The sequence below is a fragment of the Urocitellus parryii genome, chromosome 9, assembly GCF_045843805.1.
Source record: "Urocitellus parryii isolate mUroPar1 chromosome 9, mUroPar1.hap1, whole genome shotgun sequence".
NCBI classification, from domain to species: Eukaryota; Metazoa; Chordata; class Mammalia; order Rodentia; family Sciuridae; genus Urocitellus; species Urocitellus parryii.
Genome location: NC_135539.1, coordinates 28,285,140 through 28,312,097, shown reverse-complemented (window position 1 = coordinate 28,312,097; position 26,958 = coordinate 28,285,140). Strand labels below are relative to the sequence as shown.

At 60.2% G+C, this 26,958-nt stretch overlaps 1 protein-coding gene and 1 long non-coding RNA gene across 7 annotated transcripts; one reads left to right on the top strand and one right to left on the bottom strand.

The window, feature by feature from the left end:
- Positions 1 to 241: 241 nt before the first annotated feature.
- On the bottom strand, positions 242 to 26,260 carry Rasa4b (RAS p21 protein activator 4B). Of its 6 annotated transcripts, none has more exons than XM_026396886.2 (21): positions 26,090 to 26,260; positions 21,678 to 21,734; positions 19,951 to 20,064; positions 19,540 to 19,601; positions 18,307 to 18,436; positions 16,114 to 16,195; positions 15,045 to 15,176; positions 14,696 to 14,787; positions 13,224 to 13,341; positions 12,877 to 13,027; positions 12,621 to 12,685; positions 12,246 to 12,358; positions 11,875 to 12,067; positions 11,566 to 11,703; positions 10,932 to 11,076; positions 10,490 to 10,659; positions 6,965 to 7,102; positions 5,844 to 5,979; positions 4,561 to 4,681; positions 841 to 905; positions 242 to 767 (listed from the first exon to the last, which is right to left on the bottom strand). In XM_026396886.2, the coding sequence occupies exons 1-21, from the start codon at positions 26,152 to 26,154 to the stop codon at positions 646 to 648; spliced, it is 2,409 nt and encodes an 802-aa protein (XP_026252671.2). In that variant the 5' UTR covers positions 26,155 to 26,260; the 3' UTR covers positions 242 to 645. The 6 variants fall into 6 exon arrangements, with proteins under 6 accessions (XP_026252671.2, XP_026252672.2, XP_077658525.1 ...); XM_026396887.2 differs by having other exon boundaries at positions 6,965 to 7,099; XM_077802399.1 differs by having other exon boundaries at positions 19,951 to 20,059; positions 26,090 to 26,199.
- Positions 11,131 to 11,645, top strand: LOC113188538 (uncharacterized). The gene is made up of 2 exons (XR_003301553.1): positions 11,131 to 11,329; positions 11,558 to 11,645. It is a non-coding gene; the product is annotated as an uncharacterized LOC113188538 (long non-coding RNA).
- Positions 26,261 to 26,958: the final 698 nt, after the last annotated feature.

Here is a 26,958-nt window from a genome sequence, read left to right as displayed (position 1 = left end):
AGGAAGAGGGGTGGCCCTGCTGTGCAGGCTTCAGGACCCTCTAGGCAGGGGCTTTTGGGGAGTCGGCTTCAGGGAGACTGCAACTGGGAAGGGTGGGACCTGTGGGGGTGGAGGAGGGGACCCAGGAGTAGAGGGGCTCCTGCCCAGGTTGGGGGGGGCAAGAGTGGGCAGAGAGATGCACAGAGGACCTGTGACAGCTCCGGCTCCCCCCGATGCCCACTCCAGGACCCCCGAGCTCCGGCAGTCACAGCAGTTTATTGTTGGCTGTAGGGCACCTGGTGCCCTGCTCAGGGGCCAGGCAGTGGGGGGGAAAGGGGAGCCGCAGGGGTCGTGGCCATAAGCGAGGGGGCATGGGGGGGGCATGAGGCGGCCTGGTCTTCTGGGCCTGGACCCCCAGGGTTGTCCTGGCTGGGTCTGTCCTAGGCAGGACAGGAGGGTCCCTGGAGAATCTGCGCTGCAGAGGGCATAGGGAGTGGCCAGGCCTCCCAGGAGCCACCCAAGTCCCCCAGACTTCAGGTCAACCATGAAGGGCCAGAGACCCACCGAGGGGGACCAGGCTGGCCCCCAGTGGGGGTGGCTGGGCACAGAGCCCAGAGCACAGCGTCGTTTCCAAGCGCCTGGCAGGTGGGGGGCTCCACGCAGGCCTCACGTCTGCAGCTCCAGGAGGCGGCTGGGCTCTGAAGGGGGCGGCCCGGGTGGGCTGGCGCTGTGGGCCTCCCGGAGGTCCTGCAGCACCTGGAGCAGCTGGCCCAGCGGGTCTGTGGGGGCTGCAAGAGACGCAGCTGTGAGGGCAGCACTCAGGGTCTCGGGTAGACACGAGTCCCCGATGGAGAGACCTACCTTCACCAGAGCCCGCGGGCACAGCATCTGCCTCTGTGTCCCCACTCAGCTCCCGGTGCTTCTCCCTGGGGGTGGGGGGTGAAGGGTCGGTAAGGGTCAGTGCCACATCCCACCTGCCGGGAAGGCCCAGGGACCCCACGTGGAGGATGGGGCTGACTCAGTCTATTGGGGGGGGGGACAGGTCTTGGGCCCTGGTCACCTTCCAGTTTGCCTCTTCCAGCCAATCCCTCCCCTGCCCCAAATGTAGGTCAACCAGAAAGTTGTTTTGTTTTTTTTTTTTTGATACTAGGGATTGAGCCCAGGGGCACTTAACTGCTGAGCCACATCCCGGCCCTTTTTTGTATTTTATCAGAGACAGAGCCTCACTGAGTTGCTGAGGCTGGCTTTGAATTCACGATCCTCCTTCCCTCAGCCTCCCAAGCTGCTGGGATTACAGGCAAGCCCCACCAGAGGCTTTTTACATACCAAACTCAACCTTGTTGCTTTGCCTTGCAGGGCCTGCCTATGAGGACACAGCCATCTGGGGCCTGAAAGTCCCTAGTGTCAACTGGTCATGAAATGGTGGGTTTGTTTGTTTGTTTTTTGGTTTGTGCTGGGTGGAACCCAGAACTTTCCACATGTTAAGGGTATACCTCCATCAGAGCTATACCCCAGCCCTTAATCCGCCCCCCCAAGTTCCTTGCTCTTAATATTGACATGTTGCAACACCTGATGAGTGATAATAAAATATTCCGCATACACAAAGTGGCTGTCCATCTTACAGCCTGCTTTGTGAAATGGTCTGTCAGCTGACCCGGTCACCCAGGGAGTGCATGTCCTGCCTTGCTCTGGGGGTTCGCAGATGCACACTGTCTCAATTGGACTGTAATATTGCCCACCCTGAGTTCCTAAGGGACACAGTGACAGCTGCAGTACAGTTCCGGGTCCCATTCTCTGTGAGCTGGGGGAGGGGCAAGCAGCCTGAAGCACCTCACAGGCCTCCCAGTCCGTTCTGGGAGGGACCATCCCCCTCTGCTGGATCTGGAAGGCTGCTCCCCGGGAGGCCCTCTGGGCCCTGCAGGGTTGGCCCCGCATGCTGTCCTGCTCCTCTGGGATGGGTATGTCATCTTTATGCCATGTCGTCCCTGCCTGGACACCCTTCTCGGCTCTGCCTTCTGCCAGACGTCACAGGACAGCTCTAGTGCCATCCGCCCCACCCTGCCCCCTCCATGCCTCTGAGGGCCCAGTGTCCCCGACACTGCTCTTGCTATTGGGATTGAGGAGAGAATGAGTCCTGCCTGTGTGTCGCTCACAGCGTCGTCAAGAGACCATCAAGGAACAAGGAATAAGGACCAAGGAAACATCACTCGGTTCAAGGGTGACAGGTCCCTTGGGGTAATGGGTCAGGGGAGGCCTCTCTGACATGGTGGCATCAGAGTATAGGGATGGGCAAGTGAACACCTGAGAAGAGCCTTCAGGCAAAGGGCACAGCAAGTGCAAAGGGCCTGGGGTGGGGGTGGAAGACGAGGCTGAGAGGGAGGCTGGCCAGGGCATATGGGACTCGGTGGCCATGCTGATGACTTTGGTGTTTAAGTGCATGGGCAGCAGAGGCTGTAAGCAGGCAGTGCTATCCTTTGTTCCAGGTCTCCGAGGCCCGTGCCATGGGTTCTCTGGAGAGCAGATCCTGGGAGGCCGCCAGGGAGACAGTGGAGAGGCTCAGGCCAGAGGGAGAAAAGGGGTTAGATCTGGGCTCAGTGAAAATCAGGAGGACATTCAGAGGGTGGATGCAGAGGCCGGCGAGGCAAGGGATGGCCCTAGATCTGCAGCATGCACATCCAGAGGGCGGAGGAGAGGAAGGAAGGAAGAGCCCAGGGGGTTTCTAGACATCGACACAGAGCTCAGGGACCACTGGCCAGGGACATGACTGACAGCCACAGGCAGAAGGCAGGCCCAGGTGTTGAGGGGGAGAAGGAGGAGGAGGAGGAGGCCCGGGCAGGGAGCTGCCAGCTGCCGGGTCAAGAGGAGGAAGACAGAGCGTGGACTGATCTGGCTATGTGGCAATCACCTGTGACCTAGACAAGGGCAATCTGGACAGAGATGGGGGCAGAGGCTGACCAGACGGGCTGGAGAAAGAGTGTAAGGAGGGGACGCAGGACACACAGGGTGGCCAGGGCAGCCAAGCAGTGGCCTGCCAGTGTAACCAGGTCCTAATCCTTGGACCCTTGGAACATGACCAGACAGGACAGAAGGGACTTTGCAGATATGGACAAGTGAGGGATGGAGAGGTGGGGGGAGGAGCCTGGGTGCTCCGGGGGGGCTATATGTGGTCACAAGGGTCCTCAGAGGAGGGAGGCAAGAGGGGCAGAGGCTAGGAAGCAGGGGCTAGATGAGGCAGCTGAAGGGTAGGGACAGGCACAGGCCTGAGTCAAGTGGCTTTTAGAAGCTGAAAGAGGCCAGGGATTCCCCCTCCAGCCACCAGGAGGCGCCAGCGCTGCGGACACCCTGACTGCAGCCCGGGGAGATAACTGTACTTGTGGGGTCCAGAACCCAGAGAAGGAACCTATTCCTTTCAGTCGCAAAGTCCGAGGTGACAGGTTGATGAAGTCCCCGGGAACTAACGCAGCCTGGCACCATGGACAGGCGGCTGGTCTTAGGTCCACTCCTGGGTTAAGCGGGGATGGTGGGGCGCTGACCAGGGATGGCAGAGGGTTCTGCAGTTTACATGGGGAGGCGGGAGGGCAGGGGCCAGGCTGCAGCCGGGGGCCAGTGGGTGACTGGAGAGCCACTTCCCGGTGGCGGGGGGGGGGGGCGAGATCAGTGAGGAAGACACTGCTGTCACAGTCACTGCCCCAGGTTGCAGGTCAGGTCACTGCCCAGCAATGCCCATGTAGAGCCACCAGTCCCGACTCAGGGCTCAGCCGCAGCCCAGGGCAGGGCAGGCACAAGGTCAGGTTCAATGGGGACAGAAACTGGGGGGTGAGGAGGGCCAGGGCCACACCGACAGAGAACAGGTGGCCACAGAGTCAAGACTGCTGGGGACAGCAGCCCTCAGGAAGCGAGTGCCTCTAGACAGACGGGGTGAGCTTGGGGTTTTGAGGGAGGGGCTGCGCCCTAGTGAAGGATGGGGAGGCCCAGCCCCACTGTGGCCAGGGGGTCAGAGCAGAGGGCTGTGGGTGAGGCGGCCCCATCCTCAAACACCTGCAGCAGGCCCCACCCTGGTAGGCCCCTCAATGGGGCCCAGACATCCTGTTTTCGACTTCATCCTGTCTGGGCTGGGACGTGGCTCCGTGGGGCACTTGCCTGGCACGTGCCAGGCCCCCACACCACACACACACACACAGACACACACAAAAAAATTAAGCATCTTTCTAACCAGGACTGAGAGCCATGGATCAGCAAGACAGCCAGGAGCTCAGAGCTGGCCTGTGTCCTGGGGCCACTGTGATGTCCACCCAGGGCAGGAAGCAGCCATGGCCCTGACCCTTAGGGCCTAAGAGAAGCCAGCCTCCTGTTTCAGAGAGGCCCTCCTCAGACCCGGCTGGGAGAGAGGAAGGTGCTGGTCCCCAGTAGAAGAAAGGTGGCCTGCCACCACAGAGCAGTGCTCAGCCCGACTCCAGCCTTGGCCCTGGCCCAACTCATTCCCAGGATGCACCGCTCTGTGTGGGACCTGCTGCCCCTGGCCAGGGACCCCCAGGACGCCCAGCTCCCCGGGGACCTGCCGCCCCAGCAGGGCCTCCTCACCGCAGCACGGCCTCCACACCCAGCAGGTGCCGGTAGACGAGCTGGGCCTCCAGGTCGTGGTCGAGAGGGTCATTCCACTCCTGCAGGGTCACCCGTGACCGGGTTTTATCACAGCCCCGACCTGGCAGCAGGGGGAGGGCAGAGTTACTAGAGAACCACCAGCCACTTCCGGGTGGTACAGACAGGGAAACACGGCCCTGGGAGGGACAGGGCTGGACGCGGGCAGGGGCTGGTGTGCAGGGCCCAGGCCCTCCAGGTCCTCACCCCTCTGGCTGCCATGGGCCTGGGCTCCTGAACCACGGGCTGAGTGGCTGGAGCTGGGATGAAGGATCCAAGCCAGGGAGCTGTGGTTTCTAGAAGGCCACCTGCCCAGGGGCCAAGGGAACTAAGATCACAGTGAGGGGGCCCCAGGGGCTTTGAACGAGCCAACCCTGCTACCTGCCCACAGTCCCAGCTTCTTCCCTGTAAAGTGGGACACTGGGCCCTGCTTCATGGGCTACTTCACCAATGACAGTGTTGTTGCGATGGTCACAGCCACAGGTCAGGCCAGTCGGGTGGCCACTCATGCCCTACTAGTGAGCCACGGCCCACCCACTGCTCAACTGCAAGCCCAGGGCACGGCTGGCGCAGGTGGCGCAGGTGGCCAGGTGGGTGGCCTCTCCTATGCTATGCCCGGGCTGAGGGCGGGGGCACCAAATGCTGAGGCCACCGATTGGCAGGAGGGGGTAGGGAGGCCCCTGACGTTCCTGAACCACTCTGTCCACCAGCGGAGCCTCTAGCCCCATGAGACTGTTAATTAAAATTAAATAAAGTTTTTTAAAAATTTAAAACCCCGTTCACTGGCCTCCCTAAACACATTCAGTGCTCAGCAGCTGTGAGATGTGGACACGCACTACTTCCACAGTCACCCAGGGTTCTAGATGCCCAGGGCCCAGTCCCACCCCCTGCAGCTCCAGTATCAGAGCTGTGCCCACTTGGGTGCCCTCTGGCATCAGGAGCAGGGGACTCCTCTTCCTGATGTACAAGAAGCCTCTCTGCAAGGGCAGGTCCCCAGGACTCCCTGTTCCAGGAGTCTGGGAAGTGCTAGGTTAACTGGCTTCCAGGGCAGTTCTGGAGCTCTGAGGTCCCTCGGAGCCTCGACCTGTTCACCACGTAAGCCACACACATCAGGTGTCCCAAGCCACCTGGTCACGGAGCCCTCTGTTCCCAGAGCACCTGGAGAGCTGGCTTTCCTGGGGTTGATCCCCTCCACAGACACAGAGCAGGGCCCGGGCCCTGCCCACCTGTCTTGTCCTTCTGGTGGCAGCAGCTCCACTTGTCCCCACGGAAGACGCCGGGGTGATAGGTTCCCAGCAGGCCACTGTTGTTGACGCTCACCTTCCGCAGCGCAGACAGCCACTGGTTCAGCTCGTTCACACACTGCAGGGACGCAGGCCCAGAATGACCATAGGCCCAGAGTGACCGCCGCAGGAGGCCCGCCCTCCCCGGAGCTCCTGCACCACCTGGACACCAGGGTTCCCATCTGCCCACAGGCAGCTTGGGGACAATCAGGGAAGGCCAGCCTTCCCCACAGGGTCACAGTCACGCTGGGCACTCTGGAGCTGTGCTCCTGGGTGCTCTGGGACCTGCTATCTGTGCGCGATGGCCCTGTCACCACTTTTTCCCTGTGGCTCTGGACCCTGACCCAAAAGGGAACCCCAGAGGGCAGGGCCTGTGGGATGAATCTGTGACCTCCCCTGCGTTGGCCCAGGACTGCTGTCCCAAGAAGAAGCCAGGGCCCCTCACCTCAGACCTCCTGCTTGTTCCCTGTGTCCTCACCCCAGACGTAATGTCCCTACTCAAATGCCACCTCCCTGATGACCCCGCATACAGCACAACCACCCCCACTCTCAGAGTCCCTCAGTCCCCCTTCCAGGCTCCATCACCATGGACATTTAAAATATTCATTTAGTGGTCCACCTCCTCCCCTAGAGTAGAAGCAGGAACCTCTTCGTCTGCCACAGCATCCCTGCACCCAGAATTGTGCAGAACCGAGGAGATGCTCAATAAATTTTGTAGGGTTTTTTTTTGGGGGGCCAGAGATGAAACCCAAGCCTCACACATGCTCAGCATGCGTTCATCACTGAGCTGCACCCCAGCCCTTTTGTTTGAGTCAGGGTCTCCCCAACTTGCCCAGGTTGGCCTTAAACTTGCAATCATCCTGCCGCAGCCTCCCAAGTTGCTGTGACAGCAGGGGTGCACAGCCAAGCTCAGTGCCATCGATATTCTTAAGTGAATAATGACTTAATAGGGCCACCCAAGACCCCACCCGGGATGCCCAAGCCAGACATGGGCCATGGTGCCCAGGGACTCAGACCCCAGGACAAGTGCACACCCTCTCCCTGCACCCGCCCCGGGGCTGCACCTTGCACTGCAGGTAGGCAGTCTGAGGCCGGCCGGCCTCGTCCGTGTAGATGACCTGCATGACGTGTGAGCTGCTGAAGCTCTTCTCCTCCACCTTCTCGGCTGCCCGGATGTTGGCGAGCTTGATGAGGGTGCTCTTCTAGGACAGGCAGGGGAAGGGGCTCAGGGATGGGCGGGGCTGCTCCACTTCCTGCCTCTGGACATCAGCCTCCCTTCTGTAATCCCAGGGGTTGGCATGGGAGACCAAGTGATGATTGCTCCTAGGGCCCAGTGAGGTGAGCAACCTCAGCAGGACACAGCACCAAGCCACTGGGAGGGGAGCAGCCTCGTTCCCCGGGGTTCCCAGCAGGTCTTGGAGGGGGAAGCTCGGGAATAGCATCTGGACCCAGCATTGCCAGGACTCTCGAGGTCCCACACAGGCTGTGCCTCTGCACTGATCCATGCCCACCTGCTGTCCCTGGCTCTCAGTCCTTTCCAGCCCCACCCCAGCCACTATTGGACCTGAAGACACATGCATGGGGCAGAGAGAAGCTGCAAATCCAGATAACCACATCCCTGAGGGGTCCCCAACCTGCCAACGCCAAATCTCCACTCCCAATCTCTCACCCCAGCTCTGTTTTTTATTTGTTTGAGACGGAATCTTACTATACTTCCCAGGCTGACCTCAAACTTGTTGGCCTCAAACTTGGAATCCTCCTGCCTCAGCCTCCCGAGCAGCTGGGATTACAAGCGTGCACCATTGCACCAGACTTCTCCCTGACTCTTGAGTACCCTCCCATAAAAATTCACTTGAGGAGGGGCTGAAGTTGTGGCTCAGTGGTAGAGCACTTGCCTAGCATGTATGAGGCACTGGGTTGGATTCTCAGCACCACATATGAATAAATAAAATAAAGGTCCATCGACAACTAAAAAAAGTTAAAAAAAATTCACTTGGGCCCCACAATAATGCCAAGCTGAGGTGTCCCCCCTGAGGGGAGGCTGTGGGTAGCAGTCCTGCACAGGGATCCACAGGACACGCCCACAGAAAGGCGGAGCTTTATGCCAAGGAGCACAAGTTGGCCCAGACTTGAGGACAGGATAAGGTTTTGTTGAGGATATGGGCACTTCAGTGGGCACCCCAGGGATGGTATCCGCACAGAGCTAAAGAAACTGGCCAGCGGGAGGCCAGGAGACCAGAGGAGACCTGCTCAGACCAGAAGAGCTGGAAGAGTGCTGCAATCAGGGACAAGAGGGGCTGATGCCCAGCTGAGACAAGGACCACAGAGAACAGCAGGTCAGAGGGCAGGTGTGCAGACATCAAGATGCCATTACAGCGGAATATTATTCAGCCCCCAAAATGAATTCTGTCATTTGCAGCAACAAGGAAGACACTGTGTTAAGTAAAATAAACCTGGCACGGAAAGAAAACACCACATGTTCTCGCTTACAGATAGGGAAAAAAGAAGCCATTAGAGTGGGGAGGGGGAATGTGCAGAGGAGCCGGATCTGGGCAAATACGGACACCTGCTGCCACCAAAACAGAATGTGGGCTACTGCAGAGGCCACTGTGATGGAGCATGCCCCCGTCACCTGGGGACCCTCAGGAACAGGCCCTGAGGTTCTGGCCTGGCTCACCCTTGAGCACTGGGTTTATCAGTGTGACCTGAGGAAGAAATGGAGAGGACCTGAGCCAGCTAGAGCCACGGGCAGAATTAAACAGGACCAAGCTTATGAAGAAAAAAATATTAAGCCCCGCTCTTCAGGGTTTTTTTCCTGAAAAAAAAAAATTACCTGAGTCTCAGAAGGTTGAATTTGAGAGTATTGTGAGAAGTAACAATAACAAAAGAGCCAAAACAATACTAGTAGAGGTATGAGAGCCAGAATCAGGGAGGGGATTATCCTGTCTGCTCTTCAGTATTCAGATAACAACCATGTGCACAGTTCCAAATGCCACAGTCCAAGAAGGAACTTGGCAATGAAGCATGCAAGATATGGAAAATGGGTAGAAAGCTCAGGGGTGCTGGGATTCCAGAGACCACACTTTGGTTTACGCTTTCTGCTACATTAAGGCAGAGTGGTCGAGCCCAGACCAGATAAGAAAGCAGACTTCAGCTCAAGGTAAGCAACTTTCCAACAGCTGCCAAGACAGAGCAGGCTATGTTTACCAGGTGAGCTCCCTGTCATCATCTCTGGTGGCACACAGTGTCTTCTGGGTATGTTGGTGGGGTGACCCGTGACCCGTGACCCACGAGACACTCTTCGAGATCCCTCCCAGAACTCAGATGTGGCAATTCTACACCCCTGCCTCTTCCAGGGAGCTGTTCCTGATTGTCCCAGCCTTCCCCTCTAGCAGTCTTTGTGAGCCCAGCCACCTCGTGGAACCTGGCTTGCTCCTGCTTCAAAACGTCCCCAGAACTCCAGAGCATCCGCGCCACTGGTGACCATGCAGTCAGCAGCATCGTGGGGAGGACCAGGGTGCAGGGAGGCAGACGTGTGCCATCCCTGATCATGTGGCTTCAAACAAGTCCCTTTGTGCTTCTGAACCCAGGTTTCCGTAACTGGGAGTAACACTGGCAATCTGGCCAGGTTGGAGAGGAAGACTAGGGAGGTGTGGGATGACAGGGCTGACCACAGCGAGCACCTCCCAGAGTGGTCACCATGAGGGCCGTGAGGGCTCCTCACTACTGCTGATCCCTCAGGGAGAGGTGGGCTTCCCCAGGAGGCAGTCAAGGGGAAGCCCTATGCAGGGCAGAAATGACACCTGTGGCCTCAAATGTCTCATCGAGCCACCTAACTGTCAAAGGCTGGTAATTGACAGAAATGGGGACCAGAACGAAATAATGCCTACGAGGCAGGATCTTTCAATTTGAAGGTCAAGAATCATTATGGTAATCTGTGGGTCTTTGGTAGAAGAGATGCTGGGCCCCTAGGTCAATTTCTTGAGAGCAGCAGGTGATCGGTTCCTTCACCTGCTTCAGGCCACACCCACCTGCTCAGGGCTGGGTATGGCACCCCTGCTGGGGTTAGGTGAGCCATCAAGGGGTCAACAGGTCCATCAGAAAAGCATGCTCTCAGCCCTTCTTGGGATGAGGTTAGGACCCTTGGAAACACTGTCTCCTTAAATCTCAGCAACCTGGCAAGTAGGCACGATTATCCCAAATTTACAGGCTGAGACATCAAGAATCAGAGGGGTGACACTTCTCCTATGTACACAGGCTAAGCAGGGCTGGATACCAGAACTCCATGCCTCCCCTGGCTCCTCTCAGAACCTTTAGTTCCTCTCTGCTTTCCCGAAACACCGCTGGAGCCCCCCAACCCCAGCCCAGTGCACCTGACCCGGCAGCCAGGGCTGAACCCGCATCCGCTGCCGCGTGCCTAGAAGCAGAAGCCTCCATCCTCCTCCGCCTTGACTACCTGAAGCCCAGACACCAGGTGCCCAGCTAGCCTGGCTTCCTTCTCCAGGGCAGGTGGTCCCCTGGGGTGGGCCAGGGACGGGCACAGGTGCCTCTTGTCTTCTAATTCCTCGCCAGCCTCCCTCCTTACCCACCTTGGAGCTGGGAGTCTTGGCGAAGCTGAGGGCTTCGGTGGTGAGGGAGAAGTGGAGTTTCTTGAAAGAGGAGGACGTGAGGGGGCCCTTGCCCTTGGTCCTGTGGATGAAGAGCGTCCCCTCCTTCACAGGCGGTGCCTGCAAGCTCAGGGTTCGCTGCAGGTCCAGCTCTGCAGCCGGGGAGTAGGGCGGAGCAAACATGAACACGAGGCTGTGGGCGGGGCCACGGGCGGGGCGGGGGCAGAACAGCAGCAGGCGGTGCTACGAGAGATACCAGCCACCATGGGCGGGGCCTTGGCCCCGGGGCGGAGCAAACGTGAACTGGAGGCAGTGAGGGAAGCGGTAGGTGGGGCCACGAGGCACAGGCAACCGTGGGCGGAGCCACTGGCCCGGAGGCTCTGGCCGGGCAGAGAGCTGAGGCCACGCGCAGAGCAGGACTCACCCTCCTTCTCCTCTATGTCCACAAGCTTGGTGATAAAGTCCTTCAGCTGCGCCACACCCTGGCGCACGGTAGGCTGTAGCGGCTCCATCCAGGCTTCTTTGGCCCTGGAAACTGGCGTGTCCATGTTGCCCACGTTCTGGACCGCCTGGGGGGTGACAGCAGGAAGGACCAGGCTTAACGGGGGCAGGGACCTGACCACTGTTCCCCACCCAGGTCAGGCTGTAGAGGCAGAAACAGCAGAAACCCTGCCCATGGGCCCACCCTCGCCCTACAGGGGATCAGGGGTGAATGGATCATGGTTTGGAACCTGATAATTAAGACCCTGGAGCCCAACCTATTGGCCTTCAGGCTTAATATCAGACTGCTGCACTTGGTGGACAGACAGGTGCAGCCTGGGGGTAAGTAGACCGGGTTGAAAGGCCTGATTCACCTGACAGGCCTCGGGTTTCCTCTGTCCCTCAGCAAGTCATTCCCTTATCTGTGATATGGGGCTCAGTGGGGGTGACCACGAGAAAGCCTTGTAAAGCCCAGTTCCATGAATGTATCAGGGCCAGTGGGGGACGCACTGTGGTCCAGGCCAGTGCCCCTATGCTGTATCCAACCAGCCATCCCGCCTCTGTCCACAGGCCCGCACCTTGGCCAGCAGGAGCAGCGTGCGGCTGGTGCGGGCGTCCGCGTGCCGCTCCCGCAGGTGAAAGAGCTTGGGTGACATGATGGCAGGAGAAAAGAAGCGCAGGCACAGGAAGCTGGTGACTGCGATGAATGGCACGTTCTGGAGAGGTTTGGAGAGTGGGGGCTGGATTCCCCCTGCCCGGGCTCCCGACAGTCCGCTCCCTTTGGCCCCGCCCCCGCCCTGCCTTCGGCCCCACCCCCGCTCCGCCTCCGCACAGGTTTCTTCCCCACCCCGTCAGCTCTGACCCAGTCCTGCCGGAAGGGGGCGCACCTCGTACTGGGCGCTGGGAAAGCGCTCGCGCACGCGCCGGAAGAGCTGGCGGAAGGTGGCGCGGATCACCGCGGGACAGGCGCGAACCGAGCGGCAGAGCGCGCTCAGCAGCGCCCCTAGGTGGGCGCGCAGCGTCTGTGCGCTCTGCTCCAGCACCTCGGCCTCGGTCTGTGGGCGGTGCAGCCCCGAGCACCTGCGAGGGCCGGGGCAGGTGGACAAGACCGCCGCGGTCAGCGCCCGCACACGGACAGAGAACACACAGATGGGCAGAGCAACACCCCGTAGACCCAGGCAGAAAGAGCCGTAAACACACACTTGCAGAAAGGCAGATTCCCCACCGCTGCGCCTCCAGGGATTCCCACCAGCCTCACCCTACATCCTTAACTTCCACTTTGCTGGGGTCCAGCTCCACGTACTTCTTCTCTTCAAACACTCTGTCAATGATGGGGCCCAGGACGCCGTGCAGATACCGCATCCCTGCCACCTGGGGGCCACCACGAGCCGCACTGGTCAAGACTCCCCGGTCCAGCTGCCCACTATCTCCCCAGCCACTCCGTGCACCATCTGCCCACAGTATCCACCCAGGATGGGGCCAGGTGCACAACCAGGTGACTCAACACACTGTTTCTCCATAAATGAGTGAATGGAACTCTTATGCTTTTGAGAGCACAGAGATAAAACTGGCCTTTCTAAACCTTTGTGTCATGTCACCTACAAGATGAGGATGTTATACCAGGTAGCCTCACCTTCAGGAAAGATTCCATGGACTTTGAGGCCAGAGAGTTGCTTCGGAACAGCGTGTTGGCCTCACCTACAAGCAGAGGTCCCAATGGGCAGAGGGCTGGAACAAGGCTTGGGGGGAGCAGGAGAACAGAGGACCTGGGGGCTCCCAGCAACCTCCCAACCCTGTGCCACCTCTGCTCTCGCCCTCTCCACTGGACCCATCAGCCTGCTAAGAAGGACCCCCTCCCCTGTCCAGTGTCAGCTTCTCCCCGGCCTCACTGGTTCGCCCCAGCTCCAGCTGGAAGAGCAGGTCCAGAAAGTCCTTGGCCAGCCCCTGCCCCAGGAAGAGCTTGAGCAGGTTGGTGGCCACCTCCTGGCGACGATCTGTGCTTGTTGTCTCCTCAATGATGGGGATCAACTGTCCTGGGCCCTGCAACAGGCCGCAGGGGAGGAAGGGCTGGGAGACCCCCGGGGAGCCCAAACCCTCCACTCGAGGACCTCGAGCATTATGGCAAGGGTGGCTGGGCCCTGGACACTGGCCAGCCCCATGCCACTGCTCTGCAGGATGGGTTTAGGACAGGTCCACCGGTCCTGGGCCCGCCCACCTTCCCCCAGGGCCCCCTCACCTGGGTGCCCAGCTTCACCTCCTGGCACAGCAGCTGCACCAGGGGCTGGTAGCAGCTCGAGGGCAGCACCACCTCGTCCCGCAGTCGCACCTCCAGCTGCAAGGAGCCCAGGCTGCCCCTGGAATGGGTGGCCTGTGACCTCTCCACCAGGGAGGCAGGCCGCCCTGGGCAGCAGCACACACACCCCCCACCCCCCCACCCCCACCTCCGGCAGGAGCCCCTCCCAGCCCCACCTGGGGACTTGCCTCCTCAGGCTACCCTCACAGTCTCTCTGCCCTGCCCTGCAGTTGCCCTGCCCCTGGCTCTGTCTGCCCTTCTCTCCCCAAAGCCCCTCCTGCCTCAGTTCTCAGGGACTCTATCCTTCCTCAAGGCTAGCACCCTGCTGCCTCAGACTCCTGCGGCCCCCAGGCTTGGCTCAAGTGGGCACACCAGCCTCCTCGACCTTGAATATGTAAACTCCCAGGTGGGCTGGGGGCGGATAGCTCAAAGGCAGAGCACTTGCCCAGCATGCACAAGACCCTGCGTTCCATCCCCAGGATCACAAGAAACTCCCAGAACAGCACCTTCTCTCTCTCTCTCTCTCTCACACACACACACACACACACACACACACACACACACATACACTCCTTACCCCAGAAGCAAATCCCCAGTCCCTACGACAACCTGCCAGGGAAACTGAGGCTCAGGCAGCTTAAGCAAGTTGGCACAGGAGATCTGACCTCTAAGCATCTTTGCTCCGACCCTCCTGGTGAGGGTGCCCACAGAGGCTTAACCTTCTCCATGCCCCCGCCCACACACAGCCCGGGAGGTCAGCAGGCTGCGCTGGCCAGCAAACACCCAGCACACAGCAGAAGCTGTCAGAGGAGAACCTGGGCCACTTCTATGGAAATGCTTTGGGCTGGACACACACCTGGCCACCTGCTCCTTCCTGTTAAGGGTATGCATGGAGGGGGGCATGGGGGACCTTCTGCAGGGTGACAAGGCAGAACCAGCCAAGGGGTGCAAGTAGGCCAAAGGACTTCCTGGGCAGGGACGCCAGATTTAACAAAATAGCAACACAAGACAGTTAAGTTTGGAATACTCCATGGTCATTCCTGCATCATCTGGAACTCAGTTTGCCGGGGTGTCCCGGCTCTCTCTGGCACCCTGTCCCTGGAGAAGCTTGGGGAGGGGCTTAAGGCTTATGGCTCTGAGAGACTGACTCTAGGACTTGCACCCTGGTCTGAGGCCTGCAGAGAGGCCCTTAAGGGAAAGCATCTGAGGGCTTGTTCTAGAAACTGCCAGAGGCAGGACAGCTGTGTAACCTGGCACAGGACGGTGGGACAGGACAGGCGTGTGTCCTGCCTGGGTGAGAAGGGCCTGCCCGGCTGGCAAGGACTGGAGGAAGCCCTGGCTGAGCCCCCTGCCCTTCTCCTGCCTGGTGGCCAGCAGCCAGCCCTCAAATCTCAGAGCCGCCCCAGGGCACTCACCCGCCTCGCTGGCTCTTAGACTGGTCGGGCTGCAGCCGGAACCAGCCCTCCTCTTGCTGGGCTGCATACAGCCTCTGCATGTTGACCACCACCTGGGGGCAGGACAGATGGGGGCTGGGACACTCAGGCCCCTCCCTCCCAGGTACTGTTCTCTTGGGGGAAGGGCACCTTCCAAGGGTGCCCGAGCACCAGCGGCAGTTGAGGGGGGCGCTGCTGGTCCTGGGCTTCCTGGGCGCTCCTCTCTGGAGAAACTGAGGCAGGTCCCTGAGGGTGGGATGGTGGGAATGGACACCGGGTGCAGCCTGGGGTGTGTGTGCACGTGCTTGCGCGGGGAATGGAGGGGTGTTACCTTGCCCAGGAAGTCATTTCGGCTGACGAGGTCCCAGTCCCAGGCCTCAATGCACAGAGCCTCCGCAGCCCCCTCCTCCAGCTCAAATTCAAATGTCTCGTTCCATCGAGGGTAGCAGGATTTCTTCACAACCTGTTCAGAAAGGGGCAAGGGTGGGGCTCCCTTGACAGGGCTTCCCAGGCCCAGCCAAGGGCAGAGTCGCCCTGGACACTGTCCCTGGCTCTGCAGTAACAGAGGTGAAAACTTCCTGTCCAAAGCCGAGCACAGAGGTGCACACCTGTAATCCCAGTGACTCAGGAGGCTGAGGCAGGAGGATCACAAGTTTGAGACCAGCCTCAGCAACTTAGTGAAACAATACCTCAAAATAAATAAATAAATAAATAAATAAATAAATAAAGAACGTGGCTCAGTGGTAAGGTGCCCCTGGGGTTAATTCCAAGTACAAAAACAACAACAAAAAGCAACCTTCTGGACTGGGGTTGTGGCTCAGTGGTAGAGTGCTTGCCTAGCAGGCATGAGGCACTGGGTTCGATTCTTAACACCGCATATAAATAAACAAAAGATTCATCAACATTATCCATCCATTAAACAAAAAAATTAAAAAACAAAAAAATAACCTTCCTGTCCAAGACCACCCATTTCACAGATGGGGAAATAGAGGCCCAGAGTGACAAATAGAATTGTCCAAGGCCACACAGCAAAACAGAAATGGCACTGAGAACCTGTATCACCCTCCCCCAGATCTGTGCCCACCACCCTACCATCTCCTGGAGGTGACAAAAGGAGGATGGGAAGCTGTGGCACTTCTAAGAGCACCCTCACGGTGCTGTCTTGACCGACTCCCCGCCCTCTCCAGCATGGCCAGGCATGAAAGGAGTTGGCAACAGAAGGGCTGGGACCTGTTCTGTCGCCTCAGAGGGGATGCCCCACGTCCCTGAGCCTCATCTGGAAACTCCAGTTCCAACCTGGCTTCTCAGATGGTGGACAGGGGGCGGGTGGCGAGGGCAGGGCTGGTGGGGGAAGAGTCCCTGGGCCTCCCCGGCCCTCCCCAGCCCACCAGCCTCCTCACCGAGGTCTCCTGTGTCCGGCCGTTGTAGTGCACTCGGACAAAAGGGTCAGATGCGCCATTCCGGTCCTTTGGGGCTAGGTCCCTGATGGTGGGATAGGGACAGTGGATCACCCACCTGTCACCTGGGTCTGCTGCTCCAGCTTGTCATTGCTTCGAGGTAAACACACCAGGCTGGAAAGGCTTGGGCTCGTCCTGTCCCTGGCAAGCCAGCTGTGGACAGCACCTGTCCCCTTTCTGAGCTCCTCTTCCCACAGCGGTCACCCCCTGTCCCCCACATGGCCAAGAATGCCCCATGGTGGAGACCACGGCTCCCTCTGACTGGGCGGCCACAGGCCAGCTGCTGCACTGACTCTGGGGTGGGGTGGGGGCAGTGAAGCCAGGTCAGGCCCCACCCACTGTTCCCTGGGCAGTCCTGGGCAGGGGCCCCCTCTGAGACGGTCTCCTCATTAGTAAAATGGAGAGGATGAGACCTGCCCCACTGAGGCCTACCGACGGTCCCCCTGATGGAGGTGGGCGAGGTGCAGGCCCCGTCAATCACCCTTTCCTCTCTCCATAGACGGATCTTTACAAAGCCCAAATCTGGCCCTGGCGCCCCTAGTGGAAGATCAGAGTCCACCCTTCTTCTATCTGCTGTATGTTTTAGTTTGAAGCCTCTTAAAACTGTCTAAGGAGCTAGGGACAGTGGTGCACACCTGTAATCCCAAAGGCTTGGGAGGCTGAAGCAGAAGGATCTCAAGTTCAAAGTCAACCTCAGCAACTTAACGAGGTTGATTTTAGGCCCTGAGCAACTCAGTAAGACCCTGTCTCTAAATTAAAAAAAAAAGCCTAAGGGGCTGGGGTGCGTGCAGCTCAGGGTACAGCGCTTGGCCAGCCTGCTAGAGGCCCCGAGCTCCATCTCCAGAACTGCAAAAATGGACAACACAGCTCTAGTAGAACCCCGAGGTTTGGCCTTGAGATTCTGCCCAGAGCAAGGAGAAAATGTTCTGTTTCCCTGAGCAGCAAACGAGCCTTCTCACGCTGCTGCCTTGGGACTCCATGAGACTCACTGAGGACAGCAGGGAACAGGTCCCCCGCCCCTGGCTCTAAAAGGGGCTGGGACCACCACTCCCCCTACCAGGACTTGCTAGGAAGCAGCGACACGGAGCCAGCCACTGGGTCCCCCACAGTCTCCAAGAGGAGAGGGCTGAGAGGGGCGGTTTTTGGAGAGAGGGTGGGCCGGGGAGAAGGGCTTTGTGATTCCCATCCCCAGGGATGGGGACTGGAGCCAGGGACAGCAGCCTGGGATTCCAGGGCTCGCAGCGTGTGCGTGCACACACATGTGGGCACCAGTGCCCCAGACAATCTGGTGCCAGGCAAGGCTGGGAACGGAGGAAGTGGGTGGGCAGGGGCCGGCGGGCAGGGAGGGAATGTGAGAGCATGGGGGCGGCTCTGCCATGTCCAGCCATGTCCACTGCCCCAGCCCTGGGGCCAAAAATAATGCAGGGGATACCACAGGATGCCCGAGGTGTCCATCACCCAACTCCCCTCCCTGCAAGAGAGACATTTTCCTGGGGTGGGGGACCCTCATTCAGGATGCTAGCTAGGCTGCCCACTGGCCCAGGGACAGGGGGACTCCAAGGAGAGGGTTTGGAGCCAGAGGGGAAGCCGCTACTCAAGGACCGTGTGTGACTCACACCGGCCCCAGACAGGAGTGGGGCCTGCAGCTAAAAATACCGTGGGGGCGGGGGGGTGGCCCTGCCACAGGTGACTCAGGCCCGCAGCCATCCAAGCCACTGTCCCTCCTGGAGACGAGCGTCCCCACCCCAGCACACACACTCCCCATGTGGAGATCCTCAGCAACTCGATCCTGCAGGACCCAGGACCTGCACCTGCACACTGACCAGGCCAAGTTCATGCTGGGGTCAACCAGGGGCAGTCCAGTGTCAGCGCTGGAGCATCATCCCCTGCACCCCCATCCCTGCTCCAGAGTGCCCGGAGCTCCCTGTCAGAACACTATCCCTTCCCTGAAGGGCCACGCCCTGGGATGGAGGTCACCAGGTGACATCTTGGAGTCAGGAAAGCAGCCCCAGAGCCTCTTAACAGCAAGCTCTGGCGGGAGGCGGCCTTGGGACCCAGGCATGGAGCAGGGGAGGCGTCCCGCCCTCCACACTGGGCCCAGTGTCCCAGGCCCTGTCTCCCTTCCCCATACCTCACCTGGCCTCCAGCACAGAGCAGCGCAGCCGACGGGCTGGGGTCCCGGGCACCACCTCCAGCCGCAGGTGGATCTCGCCCTGCACCTCCTCGTCAGGGTCGACCTCGGTCAGGTGGGCCCACCCGGTGAAACCTGAGGGGCTGAGGCTCAGCCAGGGGTCTGGCCCGTCCCTCCACCCTCGCCTCAGCCTCCAGGGTCCCCTGGGAACCTCTCAGACACCTGTGAGGGACACAGCTGTCCCAGGACAGCTGGAGGAACTGAGGCCCAGACACTGAACAGCAGCAGCTAGGATGGGAACCTCGGTGGGCGACCTGGGGCCTGCGGACTCACTCTGCTGTCATCAGCACTGGGGGGTCCTGGCCCTGACTGGTCAGGGGCTGCCTCTCGGTCCTCACTTTCCCCACCTTAAAATAGGAGGCAGAAGCTCCTCTAGGGCTGCTGGGGGGATCTGAGGCCCAGACAGAAAAGTGACAAGGGACCCCAAAAATAGCATCACTGGGCACGAGGACCCCAGAGGGGCTGCTGGGGCTGCGGCAGAGGCAGCCTCTGGCCTGGCAGGTCACGAGGCTCCATGAGTCAGCAGAGCCGGCCACCCCCACAGGCCCGCTGGCCCCAGGCTCACAGACAGGAGCAGGTGTGTATGGGGAAGCCGGCAAGGGGGTCACAGGGACTCAGACACCCAGGAACTCCTCCTAGTCTGAATCCTCAGATAAGCCCAGAGAAGGCAAGACCTGCCTACGGTCACACAGCAAGGCTGGGGCAGGGCTGACACCTGGAAACAAGGTCTGCATCCCGCAATAATCCAAGGGGTTCTCCAGCCTGGATCAGCCAAAGGCCAACCTCCCCAGGCTTGGGGCAGACTGCAGACGGAGGGGACCCCATGACGGGAGAAGCTGGCTCAACCGAGGAAGGCTCTGTTCACCTCGGCAGCAGAGTATCAGGAGTCCCTTCCTCTGCCTGCACGGGCCTCCGGTCCCACCCTGGCAGCCCCTCTTTGCCCCAGGGGAGGTTCAGTCCCAACCTGGGGCCCAGGACATAGAGCCAGGGGTGTAAAGGACGGCCAGAAGCCCAGTCTTCGGAGAAGGATGGCAATGACTCTCCCTGAGCTGGGGACGTGTGGGAGCCCCCAGGGAAACCTCGCAGTGGGCAGGAGGCCAGGGCTGGGCAAACCAGTGGAGGCGGGGGGGGGGGGGGAGGGAGGCAGGAGCCAGGGGGACTCCCTCTCTGGATCTTACCCTTCGGGAGGGAGGCCAGGGTGTCCCTTGTGAGGCAGACCTTGCCGATGACGTCGTCCCGGCTACAGGGGGAGATGGAGTCAAAGCCAGGCAGGGCCCTGGTACCCGCTCCCTGGGGGCCCAGCACCCCACCCCACAATTTCAGGGCCCTGTGGGGAGTAGTGAGCTTGGGCCAGTGGAGCTGGACCTGGCCTGGATCCTGGGCATTCTCCCAGGCACATGATGCCCCTGCACGTGGACCATCAAGTACACCCATAGAGGTGCCTACCGCGTGGCCCGGGCCCGTTCCACCGTCACACCCGCTGCTCACTGTGCTCACCTGCACACGCCCACACACATGCACAGGCCCTGCCTCCTCTCAGGCCCACAGTGGCCACCTGCCAGCCCAGCTGCAGAGCCGGACACACCCACCTGAGTGCGTCCTCGTCCAGGACGTAGAAGGCCACAGCGTGGAAGGTGGGCGGCAAGTGCACTTGATACTCCTCGCCCCAGAAGGGGCACAGGGTCTTCCACACAGTGGCTGTCCTGCAGGAGAGGACCCTCAGCACTTCCCAGGCCACCTCCCGCTCGGGGCAAGGGCAAGGCGGGGCCGTGTGAGTCACAAATTCTCCCACCCCAGGTAACACAGGCTGTGTTGGACGTGTCCCCCTCTCAGCTCCCACTGTCCACCACCAGTCTGTACTCCCTGATCTTCCTCTCTGTCCTGGATGGGACACAGGACATTTATGTATGGGACACAGGACATTTATGCTCCAGTTGGGAGCAGCTGGCCTCAGGTCACATAGCAGGAAGCCTGGCCGGGCACTGTGGTGCACGATTATGATCCCAATGACTCAGGAGGCTGAGGCAGGAGGATTGCAAGTTTAAGGCCAGCCTCAGCAACTTAGCAAGGCTCTAAGTAACTTAGTGAGACCCTGTCTCAAAACAAAAACCAATGAGGGCTGGGGATGTGACTCAGTAAAGTGCCCCTGGGTTCAATTCCTAGTGCCAAAAAAAAAAGTGTGGTGGGGGCTAAAAAACTAGCCTCCAGCCTCACCCAGCTCTGGCCGAACCTCTAAGATCATCGCCTTCAGCTCCTGGGACTCAGCAGGGCATATGACTAAGAGGCCTGGATGGAGGCTGAGGTCACCCCCTCCCAGGCTGACCACTTCTCAAGCCCTGTGGACTCTGGGGTCTTGGTTTTCCTGTCTCTGCTGAGACCATCAGAGCTGCCACGCCCCTGTCCCTGCTTTCCATCCATGGCCTGGAGAAAGGCTGGGCCACTACTTGCAGGTGGGGAGGAACTGTGAGTTGGTGGCCTTGGCTGGGGTCAGCAGCGGCCACTCCAGTGTGCAGAGTAGGGAAGCCGCTCTGGCCACAAACTTAGAGGCAGGAGCCTGGGTGAAGGAGGGGATGGACGGCAAAGACCCAGCAGACAGGCAGGGCATCGAGGAGACCCGGTCCTTCTGGGCCCAGAGGCAGGCAGGCCTCACTGGGGGACAATCACAGGAAGGAAGGGCCCAAAGTCAGAGTGAAGATGGGGCAGGGGAGAGGGGAGGGCTCAGCTCCAGTCTTCCAGACTTGAGACCTTGTCTGGCTGTGCCACGTAGGTACTGAGGGGTGTGACCTCGGGACAGTCACCCAGCCTGAGCCTCAGTGGCCTTATCTGGGTGGGGCCTAATGACTGTGATGCCCTGAGAGCTAGCAAAGGCTTGGCTCCAGGCCAGGGGGAGAAGTGCGCTCTAAGTGACAGCACTGTGACTCTGCAGCGTGATCCCTCTCTTGGGGGCTGTGAAGACTGGAAAGACCAACAGGCGGTCCAGGCCCTGGGTGGGGCGCCCAGAAAGCTGCAGAGACCAGCACGAGGGTCAGGCATCAGCCAGGCCAGCTACAGGGGAGCCTTCGAATCTTGTCTTTTTCTTTTTCTTTTGTGTCCCTCTTCTCTTTGTGGCCCTGGGGATGGAACCCAGGGCTCCACGCATCCTGAGCAAGTGCTTTACCATGTGCCACACCCCCCAGCCCACAGGTGGCTCTTCTCAACTTCCAGCTGATGTGTCAGGACACAGGTGGGTTGGGGACTCCAGAGCTGGACCTCTCTGGGAGGAGCAGGTGGTTGGAGAGGGAGCTCAGGGGCCCTCAGGATCCGGGCAGGGCTGTACCTGATGATGGGCTCATTGTCCACCTTGACGATGCAATAGGGGTCGCTGCTGCCGTTGCTGTAGGAAAGACAGACAAGGGGCAGAGCTGGTGGGCGGGGCCTCCTGGGCAGCCCCTCCCTCTGCCAGCGACCCTGGGGGACCCCATGAGGAAGACAGTGCCAGTGAAGGCCGAGGCATGGCACCTGGATTGGAGACCAAAGGCTCCTCAGGCCAGAACATGCGCCCACCCTCGCCTGGGAGAGGTGGTGGGGAAAGGCAGGGCCCCGGGAGGCTCCTTCCTCCCCACCTCCACCTCGCCCCACACAGTGTCCAGGCAACAGCCCGCACCTGCCAGCATCCCAGCACTCAACACCAAAGTCTTGCCCCTTACTCTCCCCTCTGAGCCTCTGCTGCTACTGACCCTGCTGCTGGGACTGTCCCCAGGCCCCTCCTCAGCCTCAGAGACAGCAAGGGCTCCCCTGGAGTCCTGCCATCACCTCCACTGTCTCCTCCCAGCCCTGGGAGTGAGCCTTCCGGCCTCCCCCACATGCCAGAGCTACCTGAGGATGGGGACTACTTCTGTGTCACAGGGCCCAGGACAGGGCTTGGCACAAGACAGGGCCTCCCCAGGGGTTCACTGACTGACTGAATGAATGAAGGAGGGAAGGAATAAGGGAACGGTTCCCCAGCCCTATTTGGGTCCCCCAGTCTCAGATGGGTGGGGGGTTTGTAGGGTTGAGAGGGGCCTCCAGCCAGCCCAGGGTGCTTACTGGGCAAAAAGGAGGAAGGTGCCCAAAGTCTAGAACTGTCCCCCAGCCTGGCCTCCACAAAAAGGAAGTACATTTATATAAAATCCCGCTGCCACTCGCCAGTTCTCTAAAGGAGTTCTTCCGGCAGAGGACTCCCCGGGGCAGCAGCTCCAAAGGCCCTCATGATCTAGGAAATATCCACCAGGCCTGATTTGGCTTCTGTAAAGCATGAACTGCCAGCCCAGCACAGTGACCTCCCCCACGCCATCACCCAACAGCCCCTCCTGGGTGTGTGACCCCAGCTTGCATCTTGCCAGCCCAGAGCTGGGCAGCTCCAGGCCTCAGCCAGGCCCCCGCGTGCCCCTCCTGGGCTGGGCTGGGCTGCAGGCCCCAGAACTACACTCAGAAGCAGCAGGCGGAGGTCAGTTCAGGCTGAAGCCTAAGGGGACCTCTTTGGGCTGTGTCCCATGGGATAGTGTCCCCTCTGTCCTGCTACTGCCTACTGACCTCAAGGCCCCTCTGGGCAGGGGACCTCTTGCTCCGCTCAGCTCCCACTCTGAATGGATGCAGGGAGAACGCTGAGGCTGGCAGGCAGGGTGGCCTGAGTGGGCACAGGCTTGGGGGCAGGGGCAGAACATGCACAGGGCAGTGCTGACTCGACAACTGGACCAGAGGGGTGGGAGGGGACAGTGTCAAGAGGAGGCTGAGGCCAGGTGTAAGGACCTGGGCCCAACTGCATTGCCTGATGAATTCTTGGTGAATCCTGCCCATGTCCTCCACCTTAGTGAGACCCCTGGGCTGGACCCTCTCCCGCTCTTCTCCTTGCCCCAGCCCGTGTCCACTGGCCCCGTCTGGCTCCTTGTGGGCCTCTATATTTAGGGCCTTGGCAGTTTCTAGGCTGAGGAAGAGGAAAGAGAGGGCAAACCCCAAAATAGCCCTGGGCCTGTCCCCAGGGCCACTGGGTGTGGGAACCAGTGGGTCACTGGTCACTGTGGGATCCAGCTCCTGACCACTGACCTAGGTACCAGGGATGGGAGCCAGCGGGGAGCATGGCTTTTTCATAGCAGGCAGGCTCTGAAAGCTGCTGGTGGTAGAGGCATCTGTGTTCTGGGCCCTGCGGGGTAGAAACTCAGAAACGGCAGTGGCAGGAGGAAGGGGCAGCTGTGCAAGGAGGGGGTCCCTCTCATACAGGCTGTAGCCAAGATGGCCACCAGGGAGGTGGTGAGCTCCCCATCCTCAGAGGTATGCAACCCTGGCTGGCCGGGATGTGGTTCAGGAGATGGGCCCAGGGGTGGTGAGGCACTGCAGGCCACCCTGCTGCCTCAAGTGCTCGCTGAGGTCTCCCGGGATCTCCAAGCCCCTGGGAGCCCTGTAGCCAATGCTCTACCTGGGATCTTGAGGCTCAGGCCCCCAAACCCCTGCAACCTTGGTCGGGAGAGGGTGCTTGGCCAGTCAGCAGTGGACAGAGTGGCTCACTTCTCTGCTGTGGGACCTGAACCTCAGCTTCCTCATCAGCCAATTCTGAAATGTAGCTCACAGGGTTCATGGAGGCCTAGGGGAAGGTCCCTGACTCTCCTCTCCCACTGACCAGGTCCCTCTGGCCACCCACAGTGCCAGGAGGGATGAGTCACAGTGTCTGCCCTCATAGTTGGAGGGGACAGGCAGCCCCTGAAGGGGTGGCTGCCACACCAAGGGCTTCCTCCAGCTGACCCAAATGCTGGAGGACAAGAAGCTGGGCCATGAACCTTGCCTGGGGCACCAGGGAAAGCCCTGGGGAGGAGTCTGAGAAGAGACCTGAAAGACCAGCAGGAGCTGTCCACAGGGCTCCAAGGCCACTCAGGAAAGCAGAAAACCCCAACATCAGAGGCAGGGCTTCCAAGGGCGGGGCCCACAGGCTCTGGGTGGAGTTTATGAGATGGCTCAGACCTGGGTGTAAGTTGACAGGTCAGAGCTGTGTACACCAGCCACCTTGGGGAAGGCAGGGAAGAGATGGTGAGGGGTGACAGGAGAAGTAAGGGACAGGGACGGGGAACAGGGTGAGGAAGGATTCTGGAGGCAGAACCAACAGGATGTGGACATCCTTTGCCCAGAGTCCCTAGCTGTGCAGGGGACAGGGAACACCAAATTTGGCCTGCCAGGTGGGCACAGCCCAAGGGCTTCATGGCTCTGGACTGCTGAGAGCCCAGAGCCTGGCACTAGGGCCAGCTGCTGGGTTGGGAGGGAGGCGACAGACGGAGGGACCGCTCCTTCCAGCCACCACCAACCAGAAGCAGCCAAGATGACCTAGTTATCAGTGCCAGGGTGGGGGGTGCTTGAAGGTGGGGCTTGGGGGCTGACACCCTTCTAGAGACCCATCTCACAGCTGGTCAGCCTTCCACCACAACAGACCTCATTCCTAGCCCCCGACAGCTTCCTCCCATTCACAGAAACCCACCTCAAATCGCCCACCCCCCTCCCTCCCCATTGCCATGGCAACTGCTGAGCTCGGCCTCCTCAGGCCCAGGGGGCCTTGAACTGGAACCGCTCCCAGCGCTGTGCTTGCTGGGAAGCTTACCCGGGCCACTGTTTGTGTGTGCCAGAGAGATGCCCAGGCTCCCCGCTCCCCGCTGCAGGCTCGCCACTTCTCTGCATCCGGGAGCCTGCTGAGGAGCCCCAGGGGCAGGAAAGGTCCAGCCCAGCAGACTTTGGACCCTGGGCCTCCTCTGGGATCCCCTTCTCTCCCTCCCTCTTCTTCCAAGCAGCCAGTGCCCAGTGCCCCTCCAGCTCTGTGCTTTGCACCTCTCCTCCGGGAGATGGGGGATCGCAGAGTCCTGAGACAGAAGAGGAAACGGAGGCTTCCCGAGCAAGGAACTGCCTTCCGCCGCACAGAGGAAACCCCGGGCAGAGCTGAGATGGGGAGCCAGGGGTCCCACAGCTCAGCCCTGGGACACAATGAGAAAGATGCAAGGGGCCCCCGAAAGCCCCCCACATCGGGCCAGGGACCTGTCAGCAGCTCTTAAGAGCCCTAGATGCAAAGCCTTGATCTGCTACCTGGAGCCAGGATTTCATGCTTCTGATCTCGGTTTTCTCATCTATAAAATGGAATGGTGAGCCCAGAGTGCTGGGGGACTGTAGGGATTAAATGCATGTCTCAGGCAAAGCAGGGGGCTCAAGCAACGATTACCACCGGGCGCCCACACCCTGCTCATCTTGCACCAGTCCTGGCCTCGAGACCAGGGACAGCCCCTGGCCCCAGCGCAGGTCAGGTACACACTTCGGGGTACTACGGGCTCCGGAATTAGAGAGGAAGGTCCCTGTTTCTAGGGGGCACCCCACCTCTACCAGCCACACCCTGGGTAGTTCTCCCTACATGTCACCTCCGTCCTGGATCCTGTCCTACCACAGCCCGTTCCTCGGGAGCCGCTTCCCCCGGGCTACGCTAAGCCCCTGAGCGATCCCCGCCCCCTCGTCACTCCCCCAGTGCTCACTGGCATTCTCCCCCTATCGCCACCCCTATCCGAAGCCCGCAAAAAATCTTCTCACTGTCCCCATTTTCTCTGCCAGTCCCCTTCGGGGGCAGCAGTCGCCACGCCCTCACTACCCTTCCACTTGTGGGCGGGCGGCGTGGACCCCGGAAAGGTCAGGCGTAAGGGGGACAGTTCCCCTTCCCGGAAAGTTGGGGCGCCCACCCCTGGCGGCGCTCACATGTCCTTGGCGGGCAGGTTCTTCCCCTCCACGATGCGGATGGACAGCGAGCTGCGCTTGGCCATCGCGAGTCCGTGACGCGGGGGCCTGGCTGGTAGAAGCCAGACGCCAGGGTCCGGGGCAGCCGGCGGGCGGCGGGCCGGGAGGGGAGCGCGGGGGCGGGGGATTCGCTTCCACTTCATTCACCCCGCCCCCGCCCCACGTGCGGGGGACACTGCTGCCGGGCGGACCAATCAGTGGCCGGGGTTCCCTGGTGGGGCAGGGCCGGATCGAGCAGCTGCACTCATTGGCTGTCTGGGAGGGAGGGTGTGGCCTGAACGGAGAAGTCGACCCCCGGCGGGCTCCGCTGTGGGGCTAGAGGCACCGGAAAGGTCCGAGTCCCCGGACTCTGGGTCCCTTTGGCAAGTGCCAAAGTGCGCAGTGGGAAGTAGTCTGACTGTGCTAGGGGACACGCGGGCCGGGGAACGGGCGAGGAAGGGGCACTTACAGAAGCCCTGCATAGGTGTGAGTTTAATGAATGAGCCACCAGACGAACTTAGCAAATAATGTCGTGTGTGTGTGTGTGTGTGTGTGTGTGTGTGTGTGAAACTCAGGAGGCGATGACAGCCTGGGTGATAGCCCAGGCTGCCCAGAGGTTTTTGAGACCCCCCAGATTAAAGATCTGTATTGCTGGGTTGGGGCTGGGGCTCAGTGGCAGAGCGCTTGCCTAGCATGTGGGAGGCAATGGGTTTGACCCTTAGCACCACATAAATAAAATAAAGGCATTCTATCCATCTATAACTACAAAAGTTTTTTTTTTTTTAATCTGTTGCAGTCATTCGCTTTGTCTTTGAGCATCTGCTTTGGGAGAAGGGGGTTTTCTCGTTTGT

What these genes read in the sequence shown, in the direction of transcription:
- Rasa4b (XM_026396886.2), bottom strand. Translation starts at nt 26,154, where the DNA reads ATGGCCAAGCGCAGCTCGCTGTCCATCCGCATCGTGGAGGGGAAGAAC. An exon ending in GAAATGACTTCCTGGGCAAG is followed by an intron (nt 14,788 to 15,044) that starts GTAACACCCCTC and finishes TCCTGCCCCCAG; the next exon opens with GTGGTGGTCAACATGCAGAG. An exon ending in CGCTGCTCCTGCTGGCCAAG is followed by an intron (nt 11,077 to 11,565) that starts GTGCGGGCCTGT and finishes GTCACCCCCCAG; the next exon opens with GCGGTCCAGAACGTGGGCAA.